Source organism: Gobius niger, assembly GCF_951799975.1.
Source record: "Gobius niger genome assembly, chromosome: 22".
Lineage (NCBI taxonomy): Eukaryota > Metazoa > Chordata > Actinopteri > Gobiiformes > Gobiidae > Gobius > Gobius niger.
Window position 1 is genome coordinate 14,902,397 of NC_136873.1, and position 17,769 is coordinate 14,920,165.

Here is a 17,769-nt window from a genome sequence, read left to right on the forward strand (position 1 = left end):
TGTAACATCTCATTTGAAAGCTTCTGTCACGTTGTCGCTGCATTTTTGTCATGTTTTTGTTGCTTTTTCATTACTTTTTTGTGGCTTTTTGTCGTGTTTTCGTCACTTTTTTGTCACTTTTTCGTCGTGTTTTCGTTTCTTGTTTTTCGGGGGGGGGGGTTTCATGTTATTGTTGTTTTTTCATCACATTTTCATTGCGTTTTCGTCACTTTTTTTGTTGCTTTTTTTTTTGTTTTGTTTTTTGTTTTTGGATGCTTTTCTTTTAAGCTTTTAGATTTGGGTAAAGCTCGGTTATGCCCGCGGGTAAAAGTAAGGTATAAAGTGAGAGGCCAGACCGGTGGCCCTTCTGTGCTCTTCCAGAATGGACATATGGCCAGTCCGCCCCTGGGCATAGACGTCACAGACGATGGGTTTCATCCCTGGTGATGCTCTGCCAGGCCACTACAGTAAATGTCTTGCTTGTTCTTGCGGCATTTTCCTTTCAGTTTGGTCTTCAGCAAGTGAAATGCAGCTCAGATGGATTCATGTCAGGTGATCGACTTGGCCATTGAAAAACATTCCATTTCTTTGCCTTAAAAAGCTCTTTGTGGCTTTTGCAGTAGCTTTGGGTCATCATACAAGGAAACCAGTTCCACCGGCCCAAACAAGCCCACGCCATGATGCTGCACCACCATGTTTCACTGATGAGGTGGTGTGTTTTGGATCATAAGCAGATCCTTTATTTCTCCATATTTATGTCTTCCCTTGAAATGAACTCTCGGCGTCTCATCTGTTCCTCATAAAGGGGATCATGAGGGAAGAGCAAACACCTGGTCATGGAACAGCTGAGCAGCCACTTGTCCCATTACTTTTGGTCCTTTGAAAAGTGCTAGGGAGTCACATACAAACGGTTGTAATTCTGACACCGTTCATTCGATTTGGATGTAAATAGCCTCAAATGAAAGCTGAAAGTCTGCTGTTTATGGACATCTTTGTCGTTTCATTCGAATGGACCTGACTGTATATCAATGTGTGCACCATTAGTCAAGGCCACCATGATATAACATTTGTATAAAAATCTCTGAAAAAGGTAACAGTGAAGCTCAAAGTTAATTACTGAATGGGAATTGGGGATGGGATTGAATAAGTTCTCTTCTTCCCACTCCCTTTCAGGCAGAATGAGATTTTTATATCTCCATGTTGATATATATTGTTGTTCAAACTGCATGACATAACTAGGTGGAATATTGTCTACCTTGTGCTCTTCTGTGCCATTGCCTGAAATAAATGAATACATGAAATGAATGATAAATAAAAGGAGATGGTGATCGACTTCACGAGGAAGCCACTACCGCGCACGCCGCTGAACATCCAGGGGGAGGACATTGAGGAGGTGGACAGTTTCAAGTACCTGGGTGTTCACCTCAACAATAAACTGGACTGGTCCCACAACACCAACGCCCTGTACAAGAAGGGCCAAAGTCGGATCCACCTTCTGGGGAGACTGAGGTCCTTCTGAGGAGACTGAGGTCCTTCAGAGTCAGGACTTTTTATGACTCTGTGGTGGCCTCTGCTCTCCACTACGCTGCCGTGTGCTGGGCCCCGGGCAGCACAGAGCGGGACAAGAACAGACTGAACAAGCTGGTCAGGAGGGCCAGCTCTGGACTCTGTGGAGGAGGTGAGGGACAGGAGGGTGTTAGCCAAGCTCACCTCCATCATGGACAACACCTCCCTCCCACTGCACGGGACTGTAGAAGAGCTGAGCAGCTCTCTCAGTGGCAGACTGAGACACCCTCAGTGCAGGACGGAGCACTACCGCAAAGCCTTCATCCCCACTGCTGTCAGACTGTGCAATAAGACTGTGAAGTAACATGTGCAATAATCTCTGTATCAGCTGCACTTTATTAACTCTGAATGATCTTCTTGAACGCCGACTGTAACAAGTGAATTTCTCCTTTGTGAGATTAAGAGGAGACACTACAGGCAAAACTCCATTTTTTCAGTTTTCAGGTTTTGGGCCAAATTGGTCTCTGAACATACAAGCTTTCACCCGGAAACAAAAAATATGCCTAATCTTCACAAAAACATGTTTAAATATTGCGCTGATTCAATGTTCCCCCATAGACTTATATGGGAGAACACAATTTCAAGGGCCTTTTTCTCAAAACATATTTTTCTGTCATTGTGGCGACACTATGTCCACGTCAGTCGGACCTAAAGACTTCACATTTTCCAGCCTTGGACTGAACAATATTTGGAAGATTTTTTCAGAGGGATTTTTTATTATTTAATCCCTAAGCCCCATTTATTGAGTTTTGAATGTCAAAAAATAAGGCGAAAATTACATTTTTACACATTTTTCCACTAAAAAACAGCTTATTTTAAAACTAAACAAGAAATCCAAAATCCCCTCTGAAAAAGTCTTGGCAACTCATTTATCAATAAAATGAAACCATAAATTTGAATGTAGCTCTATCCATTATTCAGATTTCGTCGCTGAAAAGATGGGAAATTTGGGCCATTTTTAGGCATAAAACACCTTGTTCTTATATGAAAAGATAAAATGACAGAAAACTTGCCATGTATTTTTTTCTCACATTTATGCCAGTGATCGACAGCAAAAGTTTCAAATTGACATCTGTAAATATACATTTTTTCCCCTATTCACCTGCAGTGTCTCGCCTTAAATGAATGAATATCTAAGTAGAGTGTCTTTTAACATATTCTATTGTAGGTATACGCCGTACATTTGAAACTCCTTAAATAAAAACTAAATAAAATGAAAATTGCAGATGGGATTTTTCGGATCTTTTTGCTTTGCCTGAACGCAATGAAGCGATTCAATCGAAACTGTATTCACATGTGGAAGATTTTATTTCACAAACTATAAACAACAATGGAGCGAGCATCATATTATACACAGTTGGCTAAAAATGCTTGGACAAAACTATGACATAGAAAAGAGACACCTTTACATATATTACAGTGAAGTTGTTCGGAGCAGCCCGGGACTGGCCGTTCCCAGTCAGCAGGATATAGGGGGGAGAAAGTGTCCTACATCGATTTGGAAGACCGCCATTAAACTAACTCAACCCAACAAAAAGCATCAAGTTAAATCTCTATAAAATGTCTAGCTTTCAAACTCTAAATGTCACTCTCTCACCACTCGCCTAACTTCCCCGCCTCGCTCAGCTGTCGAGGAAGCATTTCGGGATCTTGTTCTAAAGTCATATCACTAAAAACAAGTCAGTACTATTCTGTAAACAGCACAAAAGAGCAACACGATAACGCAACAGAGCTCAAGAGGTCCGTCCACTTCGAAACCCACTGCGGGCCCCGGACATAGCTTTGCCAGTCACTTTTGCTACGGTCTTCAAGAAGAAAATAAATAAATAAAAGGGGGCTGTACCTATTTGTATACTCGGAGCAGTGGAAATCCATTTTCAGCGGTCAGTCGTGTTGACGGATATCTGTAGCGAGAGTAAGATGATATCGTGAAGGCGGGAGTATCGCCGATGCTAGAAAACAATCACCTGGGGTCATTCAAAGCTGAAAAACGGACTTGTTACCTTATCCCCATGAAGAACTGGGATGCAGAGATTGCTCTATTAGCAGCAGCTCGATCGCCGTCACTTTCGCAGCGTCAGGCTAGGCTAACCAAGCAAGTTCGAATCTTTTAAAACCAGGAAAAAAATGTTGTATGACCCTGACTTAAACCTATCATTAAGCCTTTGATAACTGACTTCGAGGCTAGTTGTGAGAAAGGGATTATTATTTTTTAGTACATTCATGCGGAAGCGTCGACGATTGTGCTGCCGCCGATTGTGCAGTCATAAGGCCCATGAAAAAAATGATGGCAGCTATCTTTCTTGCCATGACCATAAAGCAAGGCCGTGGGAACCCAGGGTGCTGAGGGCGCTGCAGCACCCGCTGGTGGATAGTTTGTGAACTGCAGGCAATATCAACCCCCTTAACTCCCACCTGAACCGAGCACATTTTCTCCAGCTTTACCCCCAGTCTAAAAGCTTCTGGAAAAAAGGTGTGAAAATAGCAACAAAAGTGAGACGGAAACAAGGATGAAAATGTGAAAAAAGGGAGAAAACATTGACGAAAAAGTGACAAAAAATTTACAAAAAAGTGAGAAAAATGTGATGAAAAATTGAGAAAAAATGGACGAAAAAGTGAAAAGAATTTGACAATAAAATGTGAATAATTTGACGAAAAAGTGACAAAATAGTCACGAAAATTTGACTAAAATGAGACGACTGCCCAACAAAAAAAAACAAAAAAAAGTGATGAAAAAAAATCTGATGTGAGGAAAAAGATCTGTTTAGTTTTGTAGGTCTTTCAAATGAGGCGTTACACTGGCCTACAGGATTTGGATAAAGCTGAACTGGAGAAAATGCTCTCGGTTCAGGCGGGAGTTAAGAGGTTAATAAATAGGATTTATGCACAGAAAAAGTATTTTGGGGGTAAATTTTGTCCCTCAGCGCCCCCTAACTAAAATATCTTCCCACGGCTCTGCCATAAAGCACACATTTGTCTGTAGAACAATTATCCAAAACTTTGTGAACTGAAAACTTATAACTTACGTAGTTACCGTATAGCTAAATATGCCGCCGTTCCTCAAAAAAACTTTTAACATTGGAGTTGGAAAATTAAGTTAGAATTTGACTGCCAGAACGTGAGCGGGTTTCGATGTGGGCAGGACTGTTCAGCGGTGCCACATCAGATTCAACTGTCCACTGTGAACCGAGGGGGGTGGGGGTGGGGGGGCGGGGCCAGGTAAAACAAACGTGGTCCAAGTGCAACTGGTCCAGACACACACAGGAATCATGGGACGGTCCCCTGAGTTTAAAACAGTGAGAGAAGTCTGCTGCGAGCCAAGAGTCCATGTTCTGGGGAGGCTTTTGGAGCCTCCACCGTGGGGGGGGAGGGGGGAGGAGGGGCAGTGGAGCGGGCCTGGACCCTCACACGTAGAACAGGCGCACTCTGGACGTGCTCACGTGGAGGTCGTCGTCAAAGAACTTGGTCTCGATGATGACGTTCCCTCTGCAACACAAGCGGCAGGAGTGCGAGGTTAGAGACTGTTTGTTTGCCTGTGTGTCGAGCCCATAATAGTCAGCCAGAGTGTGGGACGTTGCACAGTTGTAGGGGGACTGCAGAGTAGACTTACGTGAGCACATTGGCAGGCATCATCTGTGACTCGGGCGCGGCCTCGATCAGGGACTGCCATGTGTTGGTGGAGTTGGGGATGACGAAGCCAAACTCGAAAAACCACTCTGTGAGAGAAAACAGGAGGGTGAGCTGAGCATTCTCAGACTTACTGCAACGTTGGAACTCAACAAGTTTTACATTCTTAATTTAACCACAGTTAGGTCTACAATTATCTGGAAAGTGACAAACTATTTTTTAAAAGCTCTTCAAGAAACAGCTTGCCGTGACTGAAGTGGGACAGGGGGATCTTGGAGATTGTTCCTATGAACAGTTTGGTGCGAAAACAGCTTCTGACTCTCAGCTTTAACCTGTTTCTTGCCGTCCCCCCTAATTCACACGTTCAGGGAGCCTAAAGGGGCCGACCGGCTCTCGCCATGATTCTGGCCCAAAACGTGACTCCGCCCCCTCCTTGTGGTGGCCATTCACCAACCATCCACTACTCCATCCATCTGACCATCCAGGGTTACACGGCCTCATCAGTGAACAAGTCTTCATGTATTTCTGAGCCACTGCAGCCATTTCTGTTCATCAGCTTCAATTAACAGTTTAGGGGAGGCCCGGATAGAAGGATTATGCACAACTGCAGCCTCTGGAAGGTCCGACACCGTGATGTTTGGGAGACTCCAGAGGCACCAGCAGCTTCAAATACCTGCCTGCGGCTTTGTAGCATCTGTTCTCTTAATTTGATGTATTTGTGTGGCAGAAACCGTCCATATTGTGCCTTTATCTGCACAAACCCGTGTGTGTCTGAATCACAAATCTCTTATCAGTACGATGATTAAGCTTAATCTTTCGTGATCTTTTGAAATATTGAAGGTTTTCATACCTAGTCTAAATCATTCAACTATTTCCATGGAACCATAATGGCCAGTTCTGTCTCACATTAAATGTTACTTTGGAAGTTTTAATTGTGTGGAATTAAAAAGATTGCGGTCAAAAGTATCATCTCTGGTGACACTTTGGACAAGCCTGCTCAAAAAGAAGAGGACAGAAACTGAAGCACCACCACAGAGCTATCACAGAACTTTCTTATTGTTTGACCTTTTTTATACTTCTATCACTTTTATTCTCAACTTTGGTCAGCTGTTGCCTACAATGTGCAATAGAAATGAGCTAAATCAAGCTTAAAGAAAGCGGCAAACATCCAAAATCAATCAATCAAGACAGGTTTTAATTGTGTGTTCATGCCCCATCTTGACCGACATCCCAACAATAAAAAAATTGACATAATATAAGCTTTGTATCTGTACTTGCTCTTGGGCTATGATTTTATGAATGAATGGATGAATTTAAGTTTCTTACTGTGTCTTCCATACACGCCATACACCTGTCATGGACTAAGACACCAACATGAACGTCAACATCATCTCAACCTGTTCCAGGATACTTCTAGTGTAGACCAGTTTAGCGCTAGATCAGAGTAACTGCAGGTTTGCGTAATCTTTACTTACACCGGTATTAACCCAGATCTAATCCGGATGAATCTTTAGTCTCGATTTAGACGGAGACTGGTTTAGTTTTATTTAGAAATGATTTAGACACAGATGACAAACTGACAGCGGCTTCACTACGTTTTTTTTTAAATGTAGTCTGGTATTAAAGCCACGGTTGTCTTGTTAGTGATGCCCTGAGGATGCTTTGAAAGGGAATGGGGAGATTAAATCCTGTCAGTGTTGTTTTGGGCAGCCCTGAAAAGATACAAGCCAATATTCTTTAGTACATGGCATGCTAACAAATTGACGGCTAGAGTGGGTCCAGTGACGCTTTTAGAAGAAGAAACAACTTCTTCAGCTGGTAAACAGGATCCTATGCAATTTTAAATTTTATTCGGTAAATTTATTTCGTCAGTATCTTCACTCAGACACGATTGACTACAAAACATGAAAACACTGAAACAATGACTGAAAAGGGTTTTGGCTGAAGTGAAACACTTATCTAAAGCCAAACCCTATTCATTTTCATTGGGGCTAAGTCACTTTTCAAAGTACGTGCAAAGTGTTGAGTCGAGTTGCGCATGTGCAAACACAGAGGATGAGACATAAACATCATTGTAGAAAGATGTGCGGAGCAGGGAAATCACAGTCTAAAAGGATCGAAAAGTAGAATTGAAAAAACCTTTTTGAAGCAACGGAAAAGAGAAACGTCTTCTCCCACAAAGCAGAGAAGAAAAAGCTAAGCTAGGCCTATTTGTTGACTAGCAGTGAGTCACTGTGACTGTCAGTATCACTCAGTAACTTGGTCATTAATTGGAATCACGAATTATCATAATGCGAAGGGTGACTAACTTGTCTGAGACCAAGACCTTTGAACCTTGTGAAAAGAGCCACAAAAAGCACCGACCATTCGTGAGGTCCAGGGGCGGATCAGGCCATCGCATTACATTATATTTATTTATTGCATGAAGATGGGCGTCTTGGAATGCAGATTCTTTTATTCTGATGATTATTAGATGTCATCCAGATGTCATTTCCAGCTGCTCACTGCCCACAGTAAGGTTAAGGGAAGCCATACTGACATCGCTTTATTTTATACTACCTTGATACATTGTACCTAATTAAATTTAGTACAATGTAATGTGCTCAATCTGTTACGGTTGTACCTATAGGTTACATACACAGTGGAATAACTTGTATTCGTACTTTGTAGATACATAATGTAATCGGACACAAAACCCTTAGGGTTAGGGCTTAAGGTTAGGGTTAGAGTTGTGTCTTATTATATTATGGACATACAAAGTACTAATACATATTATTCCATAGTGTATCTAACCCATAGGTACAAGTTATTGCACATTGTTACAGAGCAACACTACATTGTACCAAATTTAGTTATTTACAATGTATCAAGGGTACTGTAAAACAAAGTTACTGGTATACTATTGTAGCTGGCACGAGCCAGACTGACTCTGTTAAGAGATACATGGGGGGATACAGTCTGGAATTGTGCGATTTGAATCTCGCTGACTAATCATAGCACGGGAGGCGGGAGTTAATGGTGCGTCATCTGTGCTCCTCAGGGCCGTAACGAAAACAGTGAAGATGGCCTCGACACAACGATCTTTTACTAGAACCAGTTCTTCTGTTTTAAATGAGCTGGACTTGTCGTTAAAGCCACAGCAAGAAGCTGCTCTGAGGGCTTTCACCGGAAACATTTACTCGACTGCACGTGTGGACGACAAACAATCATGGCGGAGGACGTGAATGCAAAGCCTGAGTCGCTTTGTGTTTGATTGGTTCGCTCTCGTTTAAACTGCGATTGTTAGCCCCGCCTCCAGTCTTCATTTGGAAATTGCGTCCTATTACCACAATTCCAGACTGTCTTTTATATGTATTTATAAATAAAGTCAGTCTGGCTTTTGCCAGGCCAATACTATTGATCCTGTAGGGAAATTTAAGTGAAAGTTAAGACCCATCCTTCAATGCCACTGGGGCGACCTGTAAGGAGCAGTGGGCGACGCCAGTGCAGAACCCATGGACCCATCTCCAGATGTGGTGCCAGGCTGATGGTCAGTATTAATTACGTGGCTGGAAGATTCATCTATTATGTGTGTTTTTAGTTGTAGGGGAAACCGGAGTTCCTACAGACAGGGGGAGAACATGCGAACTCCACAGAAAGGCCCCGTCCAACCCGGGACCTACTAGCTGTGAAGCACAAATGCTAACCGCTGTGCCACCGCGCCGCCCAAATGCACAGCTATAAATTGGGTTTCATTATAAATAAATCCGCCAATCGCAATGCGCTCTTAAATGTTAAAGTGCTGACGTCCACAGCAGCTTACACTCTCACTGTGGAGGGCCTGTACCTGCTAAAATGTATTGTTGCAAGGAAAGAATTACATTTGCTTCTATGTAGCCTTTCGCAGAGAGTCAGATCTTTTGGTACAGTCGAGTCCAACCGCTATAATCAGGAGTGCTAAAGCATGTCCTTTTGTTGACAAATATTAAGTAGCCATGTGCTCTGGGTGCGACTCAATCCTTCAATAGAACAGGGAAGGCTTTAAGACGCCATTGGGACTTCAATCACACGTGTCATAACACTGCCTCAGCTGTGGTGTGTAAAAGGGATTCAAATGCTGGGAAACGTGCAGCTCGACTCAACATTGACCAAGCACGTATCTCCAACTTGAGGAATTCCAGGTTCGATTCAGTTTTCTGGTTCAGACATGGTTTGTACCCAGTTTAGGCGTAATTTTGTGTAAATGAATTCTATTTGAGGAAAACTGTGTGAAATGAAGAGCAGCTGACCTTCCAGACACTGTCCTTTGAAGAAGACCTTCTGCTCCAACCTGAACTTCTCCAGCTTCTCCGAGGAAGAGAAGTTGAGCTCTCGGGACACGGCTTTGCACTTGAGGATCTTCTTGGGCACTCGAGCTGAAACCACAACACTGTCAGAGAAAGTCTACGCCTGCTGTGGACAAAAGTCTTGATTTTCTAAATATACTTCCATTTAAACCTTCTTCTGGTCCTGAATTTGACACAGTTTGGTTAAAGATACAACTCGTTCACCATTTTTGTTTGAAATCATTCCTGCTTTGAACCTTTAACCATAGTCTTTACTCATTGCTAACTAATGCTAACAACAACTAGCCCGCTATCAGCTCATGGGTGCCACTTCTAGGGTTATGAAGCCAGACCACATATAAAAGTATAGCATATCCATTTCATAACCTTTATATCATTTATGTAAGGTTTAGTGGCCACTAGATGCTCAACTTAACCGAATATGATTTAGCATTAGCTCAGATGCTATACACTTTTAAGCGCAAATTCTTATCCAAAGTAAAATCTCCAGTGGTCAGTACATTCATTAATAATTCTAACTAGGCTTTGACGTCACGCGTGTGTGGTTGTTGGGTTGACGAGTCAGAAAAACATCTGGATCGTTCGTAATTTGCGATATCTGATGGCTAACGCTAACTGCTATGCACAAAATACGCTGAACAGGCTTCAGAATTCTTAAGCAAGGAAAAGGGTAGATAAATTCAGTAGACAACTTGGATTGAGGTGAAGAGAATATGCCTTTTAAAGTGTACTTAAAAGGCAGTAGCAAGTTTACTTTACTTTATTTATTTAATATTTTGTAATTGCTGGGCCTTATCCGAATCAAGTGCAAACTAGCATAATGACCTTTTGGAAATGCCTGTGATTCTTGTACGAGTTTAGCGATCTGTAATTCTTTTTTTTCCTCACGTGTTAAGACTCCGAGCCATGTTTGAACCAGGGCTGCAAAATGTATCTTTAAATAACAGTTATAGCAATATTAGCTGAAGCAACATCCAAATCGCAAAAGTAGCCAAAGTATTCACCTTATTCCGCCCCGCCCACTTTTGCCTCTTTTTGCTTTGTCTCGGTGCTTCCGTTGTCGAGACACTTCCGGTCGAGCGTGAAGCCCGTTTATTTAAACGAAGAACGAGGGGAAATATCCTCGGCTCAAATCTGAGGTTTAGTAGAAGGATTTGTGTTAAATGGCCAGTGTTCATTTGCACAAACATGTAGTAACTGATTTAATCTGGTCTTCTCCAGTCTCAAGTTAACAGATCGGAGGAAAGGGGTGGGCACGATTCATGGTGGCGCCCACGCGAACCTCCGGAATAAGGTGAATAAGGTGAATACTGATACTGAATCCTGTGATTGAGTTTTTAATATTGTTTTATCTTTCTGTGAAGCACTTTGGTCTTCCTTGTGTTGCTGTAAGGTGCTATACAAATAAACTTTGATTGATTGGTTGATTGATTGATTGAATATTGAATTGAATGAGTGAATTTCTCCTTTGTGAGATCAATAAAGGTTTATCTTATCTTATCTTATACGGTGAGGTCTTCCATCTGACGAATATTTACAGCTACATAGCTTAAAAAAATGCATAGTAACTTACAAATACGTAAATGTTACTATTTTCCAAATGTAGCTCCATGTTACGCTTGTTTTGCCATCGATTTTGTTATTATTATTATTAGTATGACAAGAAATGCATGGTTCCCAACCCATTTGGTCTCGCATACCCCTTGAGTTGTCCATTTACACTCAGAGTGCCCTCTCCCTCGAGGATTCTGCAAATATTTTTACTAACAGATCAACTAAACTCACATTATTCAGTTTTGAGTCGAGGCTTTATGTGATACTCTCAAATCCACAGCTTTTACGAAGAAAGTGTATTGAAAAATAACTTTCCTTCGAACGTAATATTGAAACACTCCTCGGTTTCACTTTTTTTTCTAAAGTTCTGAAATAAATCTAGGTTTATATGTTATTTGAAATCAAAAACGGAACGAAAACGAAACGCTGTCTTGAATAAATCCACTTTTTGACATTGGCTATGGAGTGTGTTTTTTATTTTTGATGATTTTCCTCAACATCTGCACCTTAGTTACTCCTCTTCTGTCATTTTATCTTATTTGACCTTGATTTAAGGCGAGACACTGCAGGCGAATAGGGAAAAAATGTATATTTACAGATATCAATTTGAAACTGTTGCTGTCGATCACTGGCATAAATGTGAGAAAAAAATACATTGCAAGTTTTCTGTCATTTTATCTTTTCATATAAGAACAAGGTGTTTTATGCCTAAAAATGCCCAAATTTCCCATCTTTTCGGCGACGAAATCTGAATAATGGATAGAGCTACATTCAAATTTATGGTTTCATTTTATTGGTAAATGAGTTACCAAGACGTTTTCAGAGGGGATTTTGGATTTCTTGTTTAGTTTTAAAATAAGCTGTTTTTTAGTGGAAAAATGTGGAAAATTTAATTGTCGCCTTATTTTTTGACATTCAAAGCTCAATAAATGGGGCTTAGGGATTAGATGATAAAAAGTCACTCAGAAAAAATCTTCCAAATATTGTTCAGTCCAAGGCTGGAAAATTTGAAGTCTTTAGGTCCGACTGACGTGGACATAGTGTCGCCACAATGACAGAAAATGTGTTTTGCGAAAAAAGGCCCTTGAAATTGCATTCTCCCATATAAGTCTATGGGGGAACATTGAATCAGCGCAATATTTAAACATGTTACTGTGAAGATTAGGCATATTTTCTGTTTCCGGGTGAAAGCTTATATGTTCAGAGACCAATTTGGCCCAAAACCTGAAAACTGAAAAAATTGAGTTTTGCCTGTAGTGTCTCCTCTTAACCAGGAAAGTTCCACTGAGATCAAGAATCTCTTCAGGGGAGACCCATTGTACATGTTTTAGTGGTAGGGGAAACCGGAGTACCCGGAAGAAACCTACACAGACATGGGGAGAACATGCTAGCTCCACACAGAAAGGCCCCATCGAGGTGAGAATCGAACCTGGGGGCTTCTTGCTGTCACTTGATAAACATGAATGTGATTTTTCCTTCCTAAATCGCTCATCCCTAACCCTGGCAGAGCGTGCGGTACCTTCATGCTCCACTCCGGGCACGGACAGGTCCTCGGTGCCCTGCCACAGCACTTTGCCCGTCTCAGCATCTCGCAGGTTCATCCAGTTTCTGACACACAGCAGTCAAAGAACAAGTGACAGAAGAGCAGGGAAACAAGCACACGACCAATTCTATTCACCCGACAGTTGTCTACAAACATTTTAAGGTTACATTTTTTGTGCGTATTTGACCTTGCAGTGACCCAGCTGACCCAGGCCGTATGAGCGGTTAGCATAGTGTCTACACCGCTCCAGGATCAATTGTTTTGAAGGTTTTCTAGTCAGATGGAAAAATAAAAGCACTACGCAAACCACTCATACAACCGCTGGGTCACTGCAAGGTCAAACACGCCCAAATATCAACTTTATTTCCACAAAAAAAGTTGCATAATGCACCTTTAAATTGAGTGGTGTTTATACCAAAGCGATTTACCGATCTACGTTTCTACAATAATTTATTGCTATGACCAAGGCCGTGGGAACCCAGGGTGCTGAGGGCACATTTTCTCCAGCTTTACCCCAATCCAAAAGCTTCTGGAAAAAAGGTTTGAAAATAGCAACAAAACTGAGACGAAGACAAGGATGGAAATGTGAAAAAAGTGAGAAAACATTGATGAAAAAGTGACAAAAAATTTACAAAAATTGACAAAAAATGGACAAAAAAGTGAGAAAAATTTGACGAAAAATTGAGGAAAAAATGGACGAAAAAGTGATAAGAATTTGACAAAAAAATGCGAATAATTTGACGAAAAAGTGACAAAAAATGTACAAAAAAATGGACAAAAATGGACAAAAAAGTGAGAAAAATGTGACGAAAAATTGAGGAAAAAATGGAAGAATTTGACAAAAAAATGCGAATAATTTGACGAAAAAGTCACAAAAATTTGACAAAAATGTGTCGACTGCCCAACAACAAAGTGATGAAAAAAAATCTGATGTGAGGAAAAAGATCCATTTAGTTTTGTAGGTCTTTCAAATGAGGCGTTACACTGGCCTACAGGATTTGGGTAAAGCTGAACTGGAGAAAATGCTCTCGGTTCAGGCGGGAGTTAAGAGGTTAATCAATAGGATTTATGCACAGAAGAAGTATTTTGGGGGCATATTTTGTCCCTCAGCGCCCCCTAACTAAAACATCTTCCCACGGCTCTGGCTATGACCGAAAGACCAAGATCACAGATGAGGTAAAGACAGGACGAGGGGCTCGGAGTAGAGACGCTGCTCCTCCGCCGAGAGCAGTAGTCGAGGTTTAAGTTCTAAAAAGACCACAAGAACACATCAACAAGAAAATCAAACATGCACAACTTTTGTCATCTGGACTTGGTTATTTCAAATCCATGTTAATTTGTTCATTAAGAGCTCAAATAGAGTTAAACTTATCCCTTCATAACCAGACAAACAGTTGGAGTGCTGTCACGGTCAGACCACCCTTCATGTCAACCGCACGACCCCTCTCCATCACCTCCACTCCGGCCTCAAGAGCGCGCGAGGTGCCGTCAGTACCAGCCGGCGCCTCGGCGAGTCCCATCCCCCACCAGCGTGCACTGAGAGCAGACACCTGGCTTAATCCTACCACCGCGTCTCCAACAAGAATACAGTGTTCAGTGGGACGGTCCCCAAGTCCCAGTGAAGGGTCGTGGTGAACCTCCAGGGTGGATACAGGCTGGATACTGCAGCCTGCGCGCGCCCTAATGAGCCCCAGGTGAGGCTGCAGACGCCTTAAACGCACGCTCCTGTTTCTGTAACACTCTGAGAGGCGCACCTGTCCCGCAGCCCCGCACCGGAGAGGACATGGTTAACAGCACGAGGCGTTTATGTGCACTTCAAATGCTAAATCACACAGAAGTCCGAGTCCTGGCATCCTGTAGTAGCTTTCCCCCGACACACACATAACACAGTAAATACAGTGGTAGCTGCTAACCTAGCTGTCATGCAACTGGATTAGGCTAGCTTAGGGCTACGAGCACGCAAGAACCGGGCAGAAAGTTAGCTCTAATGCAAGTGTGGTCGAACCAGCAGAAGATGTGAACCGACAGAAGATCCCCCTCCAGGTCCTGCATCCGCCCCCGGTGCAGCAGCACACACACCGGCTACACGGGAGAGCAGAGTCGCCTCAGAGGAGCGGAAAAGGATACAGTTTGAAGCCCTTCAGTATCTCCTTGGCCCTGTCTTCGTCTGAAGACATTTTAAACACACTATCTGAAAACTATAGTCGTACCAACTGCTACCTAAAAAAAGGCGAGAAAAGCATAAAGTATGCGTAGTTTGTTCGATATTTCCGAAGTGTGAGGTAGAAGCTGATCCGATAATGCAATGAGCTAAATATACCACCAGCACAGAGCTAGCCTAGCCGCTTTGACTGGCCTGTCCTGCGCCGCGCTCAGCCAATCACAGCGCGGGGATCAGGGGCAGGGGCGGGACTCTTGACGGGATAGAGACGCCTCACCATGGCAACGGGACGAACGGTGTGACTATGGTCCGTGGATCTGTTGTGATCCTGACTCCCGCCCTCTAGTCCAGGGGTTCTCAACCTTTTGGAGCCGCGACCCCCATTATAACAGCTAAAGTGGTTCGTGGCCCCTACTTGGGTCACACCGTGAGAAACAGGGACATTAGTCTATATATTTCTTAAAAACAAAGACTAAAATAAAATGGCTAAAATAAAATGAAGAACAAATCATGTCTCTCTGGTAAAATAGGACACACATGCTACAGTAAAATATTATTTTATATGCTAATAAAATATATATATTTTTTATCTACACGATCTGGCGACCCCCCAAATCTGTCTTGCGACCCCCAGGTTGAGAACCAGTGCTCTACAGGGGGGCTGCAATCTACATTACAATCAAATCAAAACTGCAACTTTAATAGTTATACTTCCTCCCACTCCTTTTCAAGTTTATGTACAGCATTATGTATATAGGCAAGTATATATGTCATGAATGCATGTTAAAATGTCACAAAAGCACATGTTAATGTAAAAAATGGTGTAAAAAATGTATATATATTGTACACTGAACTCGGAATAAACAATCAATCAATCAATCAAAAAGAAAATGGTCGCAGTTAACAAATCGTGAAATGCTGGATTTATTTTTGCAAACACAAACAATCTCCTATATTCAGGATGTTTGTCGCGTATAAAAGCTGCTAACAACATGTACTGAAATGCACATGATTATTTGTTGTATTTTTTGGGTTTTGTGTGTGGCGTATGGATTTAACTGGATGTACGGTATTCTACTGGACTCCTCACTACTTTATTAATGAAGTATCTATCTATGATTCTTGTGTTAGTTCAGCGCACATCTTCATTGTGAGCTGAAACTGGATCTTAATACATAAATGCTCTTAATCACTTTACTTTATTTTCCCTTAAATAAACTAAATGGCTGTACAGAATGGCCACACTTCTGTACAGCCATTTGGGCATCTACCCTGTCCCCATCCCAGCTATTTACATCCCACTTTTTCAATGTTGCCAACTTAAATTGATTCTATGGCGACTGATACATTTTGATTTCTCAAGTCCACCCCGCCCTGCCCCACAACCACACCTCACGGCTCACTTATACTTATACACCGGGGCGCAGACCCTGGATTCATTATCCCAGATTGGATAAGTCAAGGATCCAACCTCATCCTGTTAAATAAGAGCCGTTGGGGGTGGGGGTGAAGGGGATTAAGTAGCCTATGTTTGCACTTGAATTGAGTGAGGAAGTAACAAAATCTGCCTGTGAAATGAGATAATAAATCGATTATTTTATTTATCCGCTGGCAGATTTGTTTACTTTGCAAGTCAAAACTGCCCAACAATACATTACAATTCTAAATTATCTCTGAAATTAATCCATAATGGTCCTGAACAAACAGCTACTGAGCTAAAGACATTTGATACCAACAAATGTCTTCTTCTGAAGCACTGAAGAGGCACCAGGAGCCCCCCCACACCTGCCGCACAGTGGAGGCGTCACTCCAGAAAGCAAGGAAGGAAGGGACAAACGAGGAGGTATCCGTGCAAGACTCACATCTAAACCCCGCATGCCTTCTGTCCCTTCTGTTGTTTTGTTTGCACCGTTCCAGAGGATCTGAGGAGACTGAAGCCAGCCAGCCAGGCAAGGCCGTGGTGGGAACCCAGGGTGCTGAGGGCGCTGCAGCACCCCCTGGTGGATAGTTTGTGACCTGCAGGCAATATTAACCCCTTAACTTCCACCTGAACCGAGCACATTTTCTCCAGCTTTACCCCCAGTCCAAAAGCTTCAGGAAAAAAGGTGAAAATAGCAACAAAACTGAGACGAAAAAAAGGATGAAAATGTGAAAAAAAAGTGAGAAAACATGGACGAAAAAGTTACAAAAAATGTACAAAAAATGTACAAAAAATGCCAAAAATGGACAAAAATTTGACAAAAAAGTGAGACAAATTTGACGAAAAATTGAGAAAAAAATGACGAAAAAGTGACAAAAAAGTCACGAAAATTTGACAAAAATGAGACGACTGCCCAACAAAAAAAGTGATGAAAAAAATCTGATGTGAGGAAAAAGATCCATTTAGTTTTGTAGGTCTTTCAAATGAGGCGTTACACTGGCCTACAGGATTTGGGTAAAGCTGAACCGGAGAAAATGCTCTCGGTTCAGGCGGGAGTTAAGAGGTTAATAAATAAGATTTATGCACAGAAAAAGTATTTTGGGGGTAAATTTTGTCCCTCAGCGCCCCCTAACTAAAATATCTTCCCTTCAGCAGTGGCTCCCAAACGTTACCTCACATACTCCTTTCATTTATTCTCAGAGTGCAACTTATTTCTAAGGCACTGCCCATTATTTAAAGGGACACTGTGTAACATTTTGACTATACCGTTACAATAATGACCAGCTGGACACAGAAAATGCTGTTACTGCATTGGATAGTCAAAGAATAGATCTGGATGAGGACCTAACCTATTCAAATATAAAATCCTACTGCCTTTAGTCGACATCTCCATGGCGACGAGCTGGAGACGTACCCACTCCCGGTAAAGTTACAGTCTTTCAATTATGAAAATATCTGTCATAAAATAAATGCTTTTATTTAAGTTTTATTTATTGGGTAAAATTCTATGCGGTGTGACTTTAAAAAGTGCCTTACTAAACTCGGATTTATCAATGAACAGGAAAAAAGGCACTTCTCCTGCCTTTACATCTTC

At 42.0% G+C, this 17,769-nt stretch overlaps 1 protein-coding gene across 1 annotated transcript; it reads right to left on the reverse strand.

The window, feature by feature from the left end:
- Positions 1–4,587: 4,587 nt before the first annotated feature.
- On the reverse strand, positions 4,588–14,985 carry pde6d (phosphodiesterase 6D, cGMP-specific, rod, delta). Its single transcript, XM_079581071.1, has 5 exons — positions 14,722–14,985; positions 12,571–12,659; positions 9,441–9,566; positions 5,156–5,261; positions 4,588–5,031 (listed from the first exon to the last, which is right to left on the reverse strand). Exons 1-5 carry the CDS (start codon positions 14,769–14,771, stop codon positions 4,950–4,952), a joined length of 453 nt encoding a protein of 150 aa, XP_079437197.1. The 5' UTR covers positions 14,772–14,985; the 3' UTR covers positions 4,588–4,949.
- Between the last annotated feature and the right edge of the window lie 2,784 nt (positions 14,986–17,769).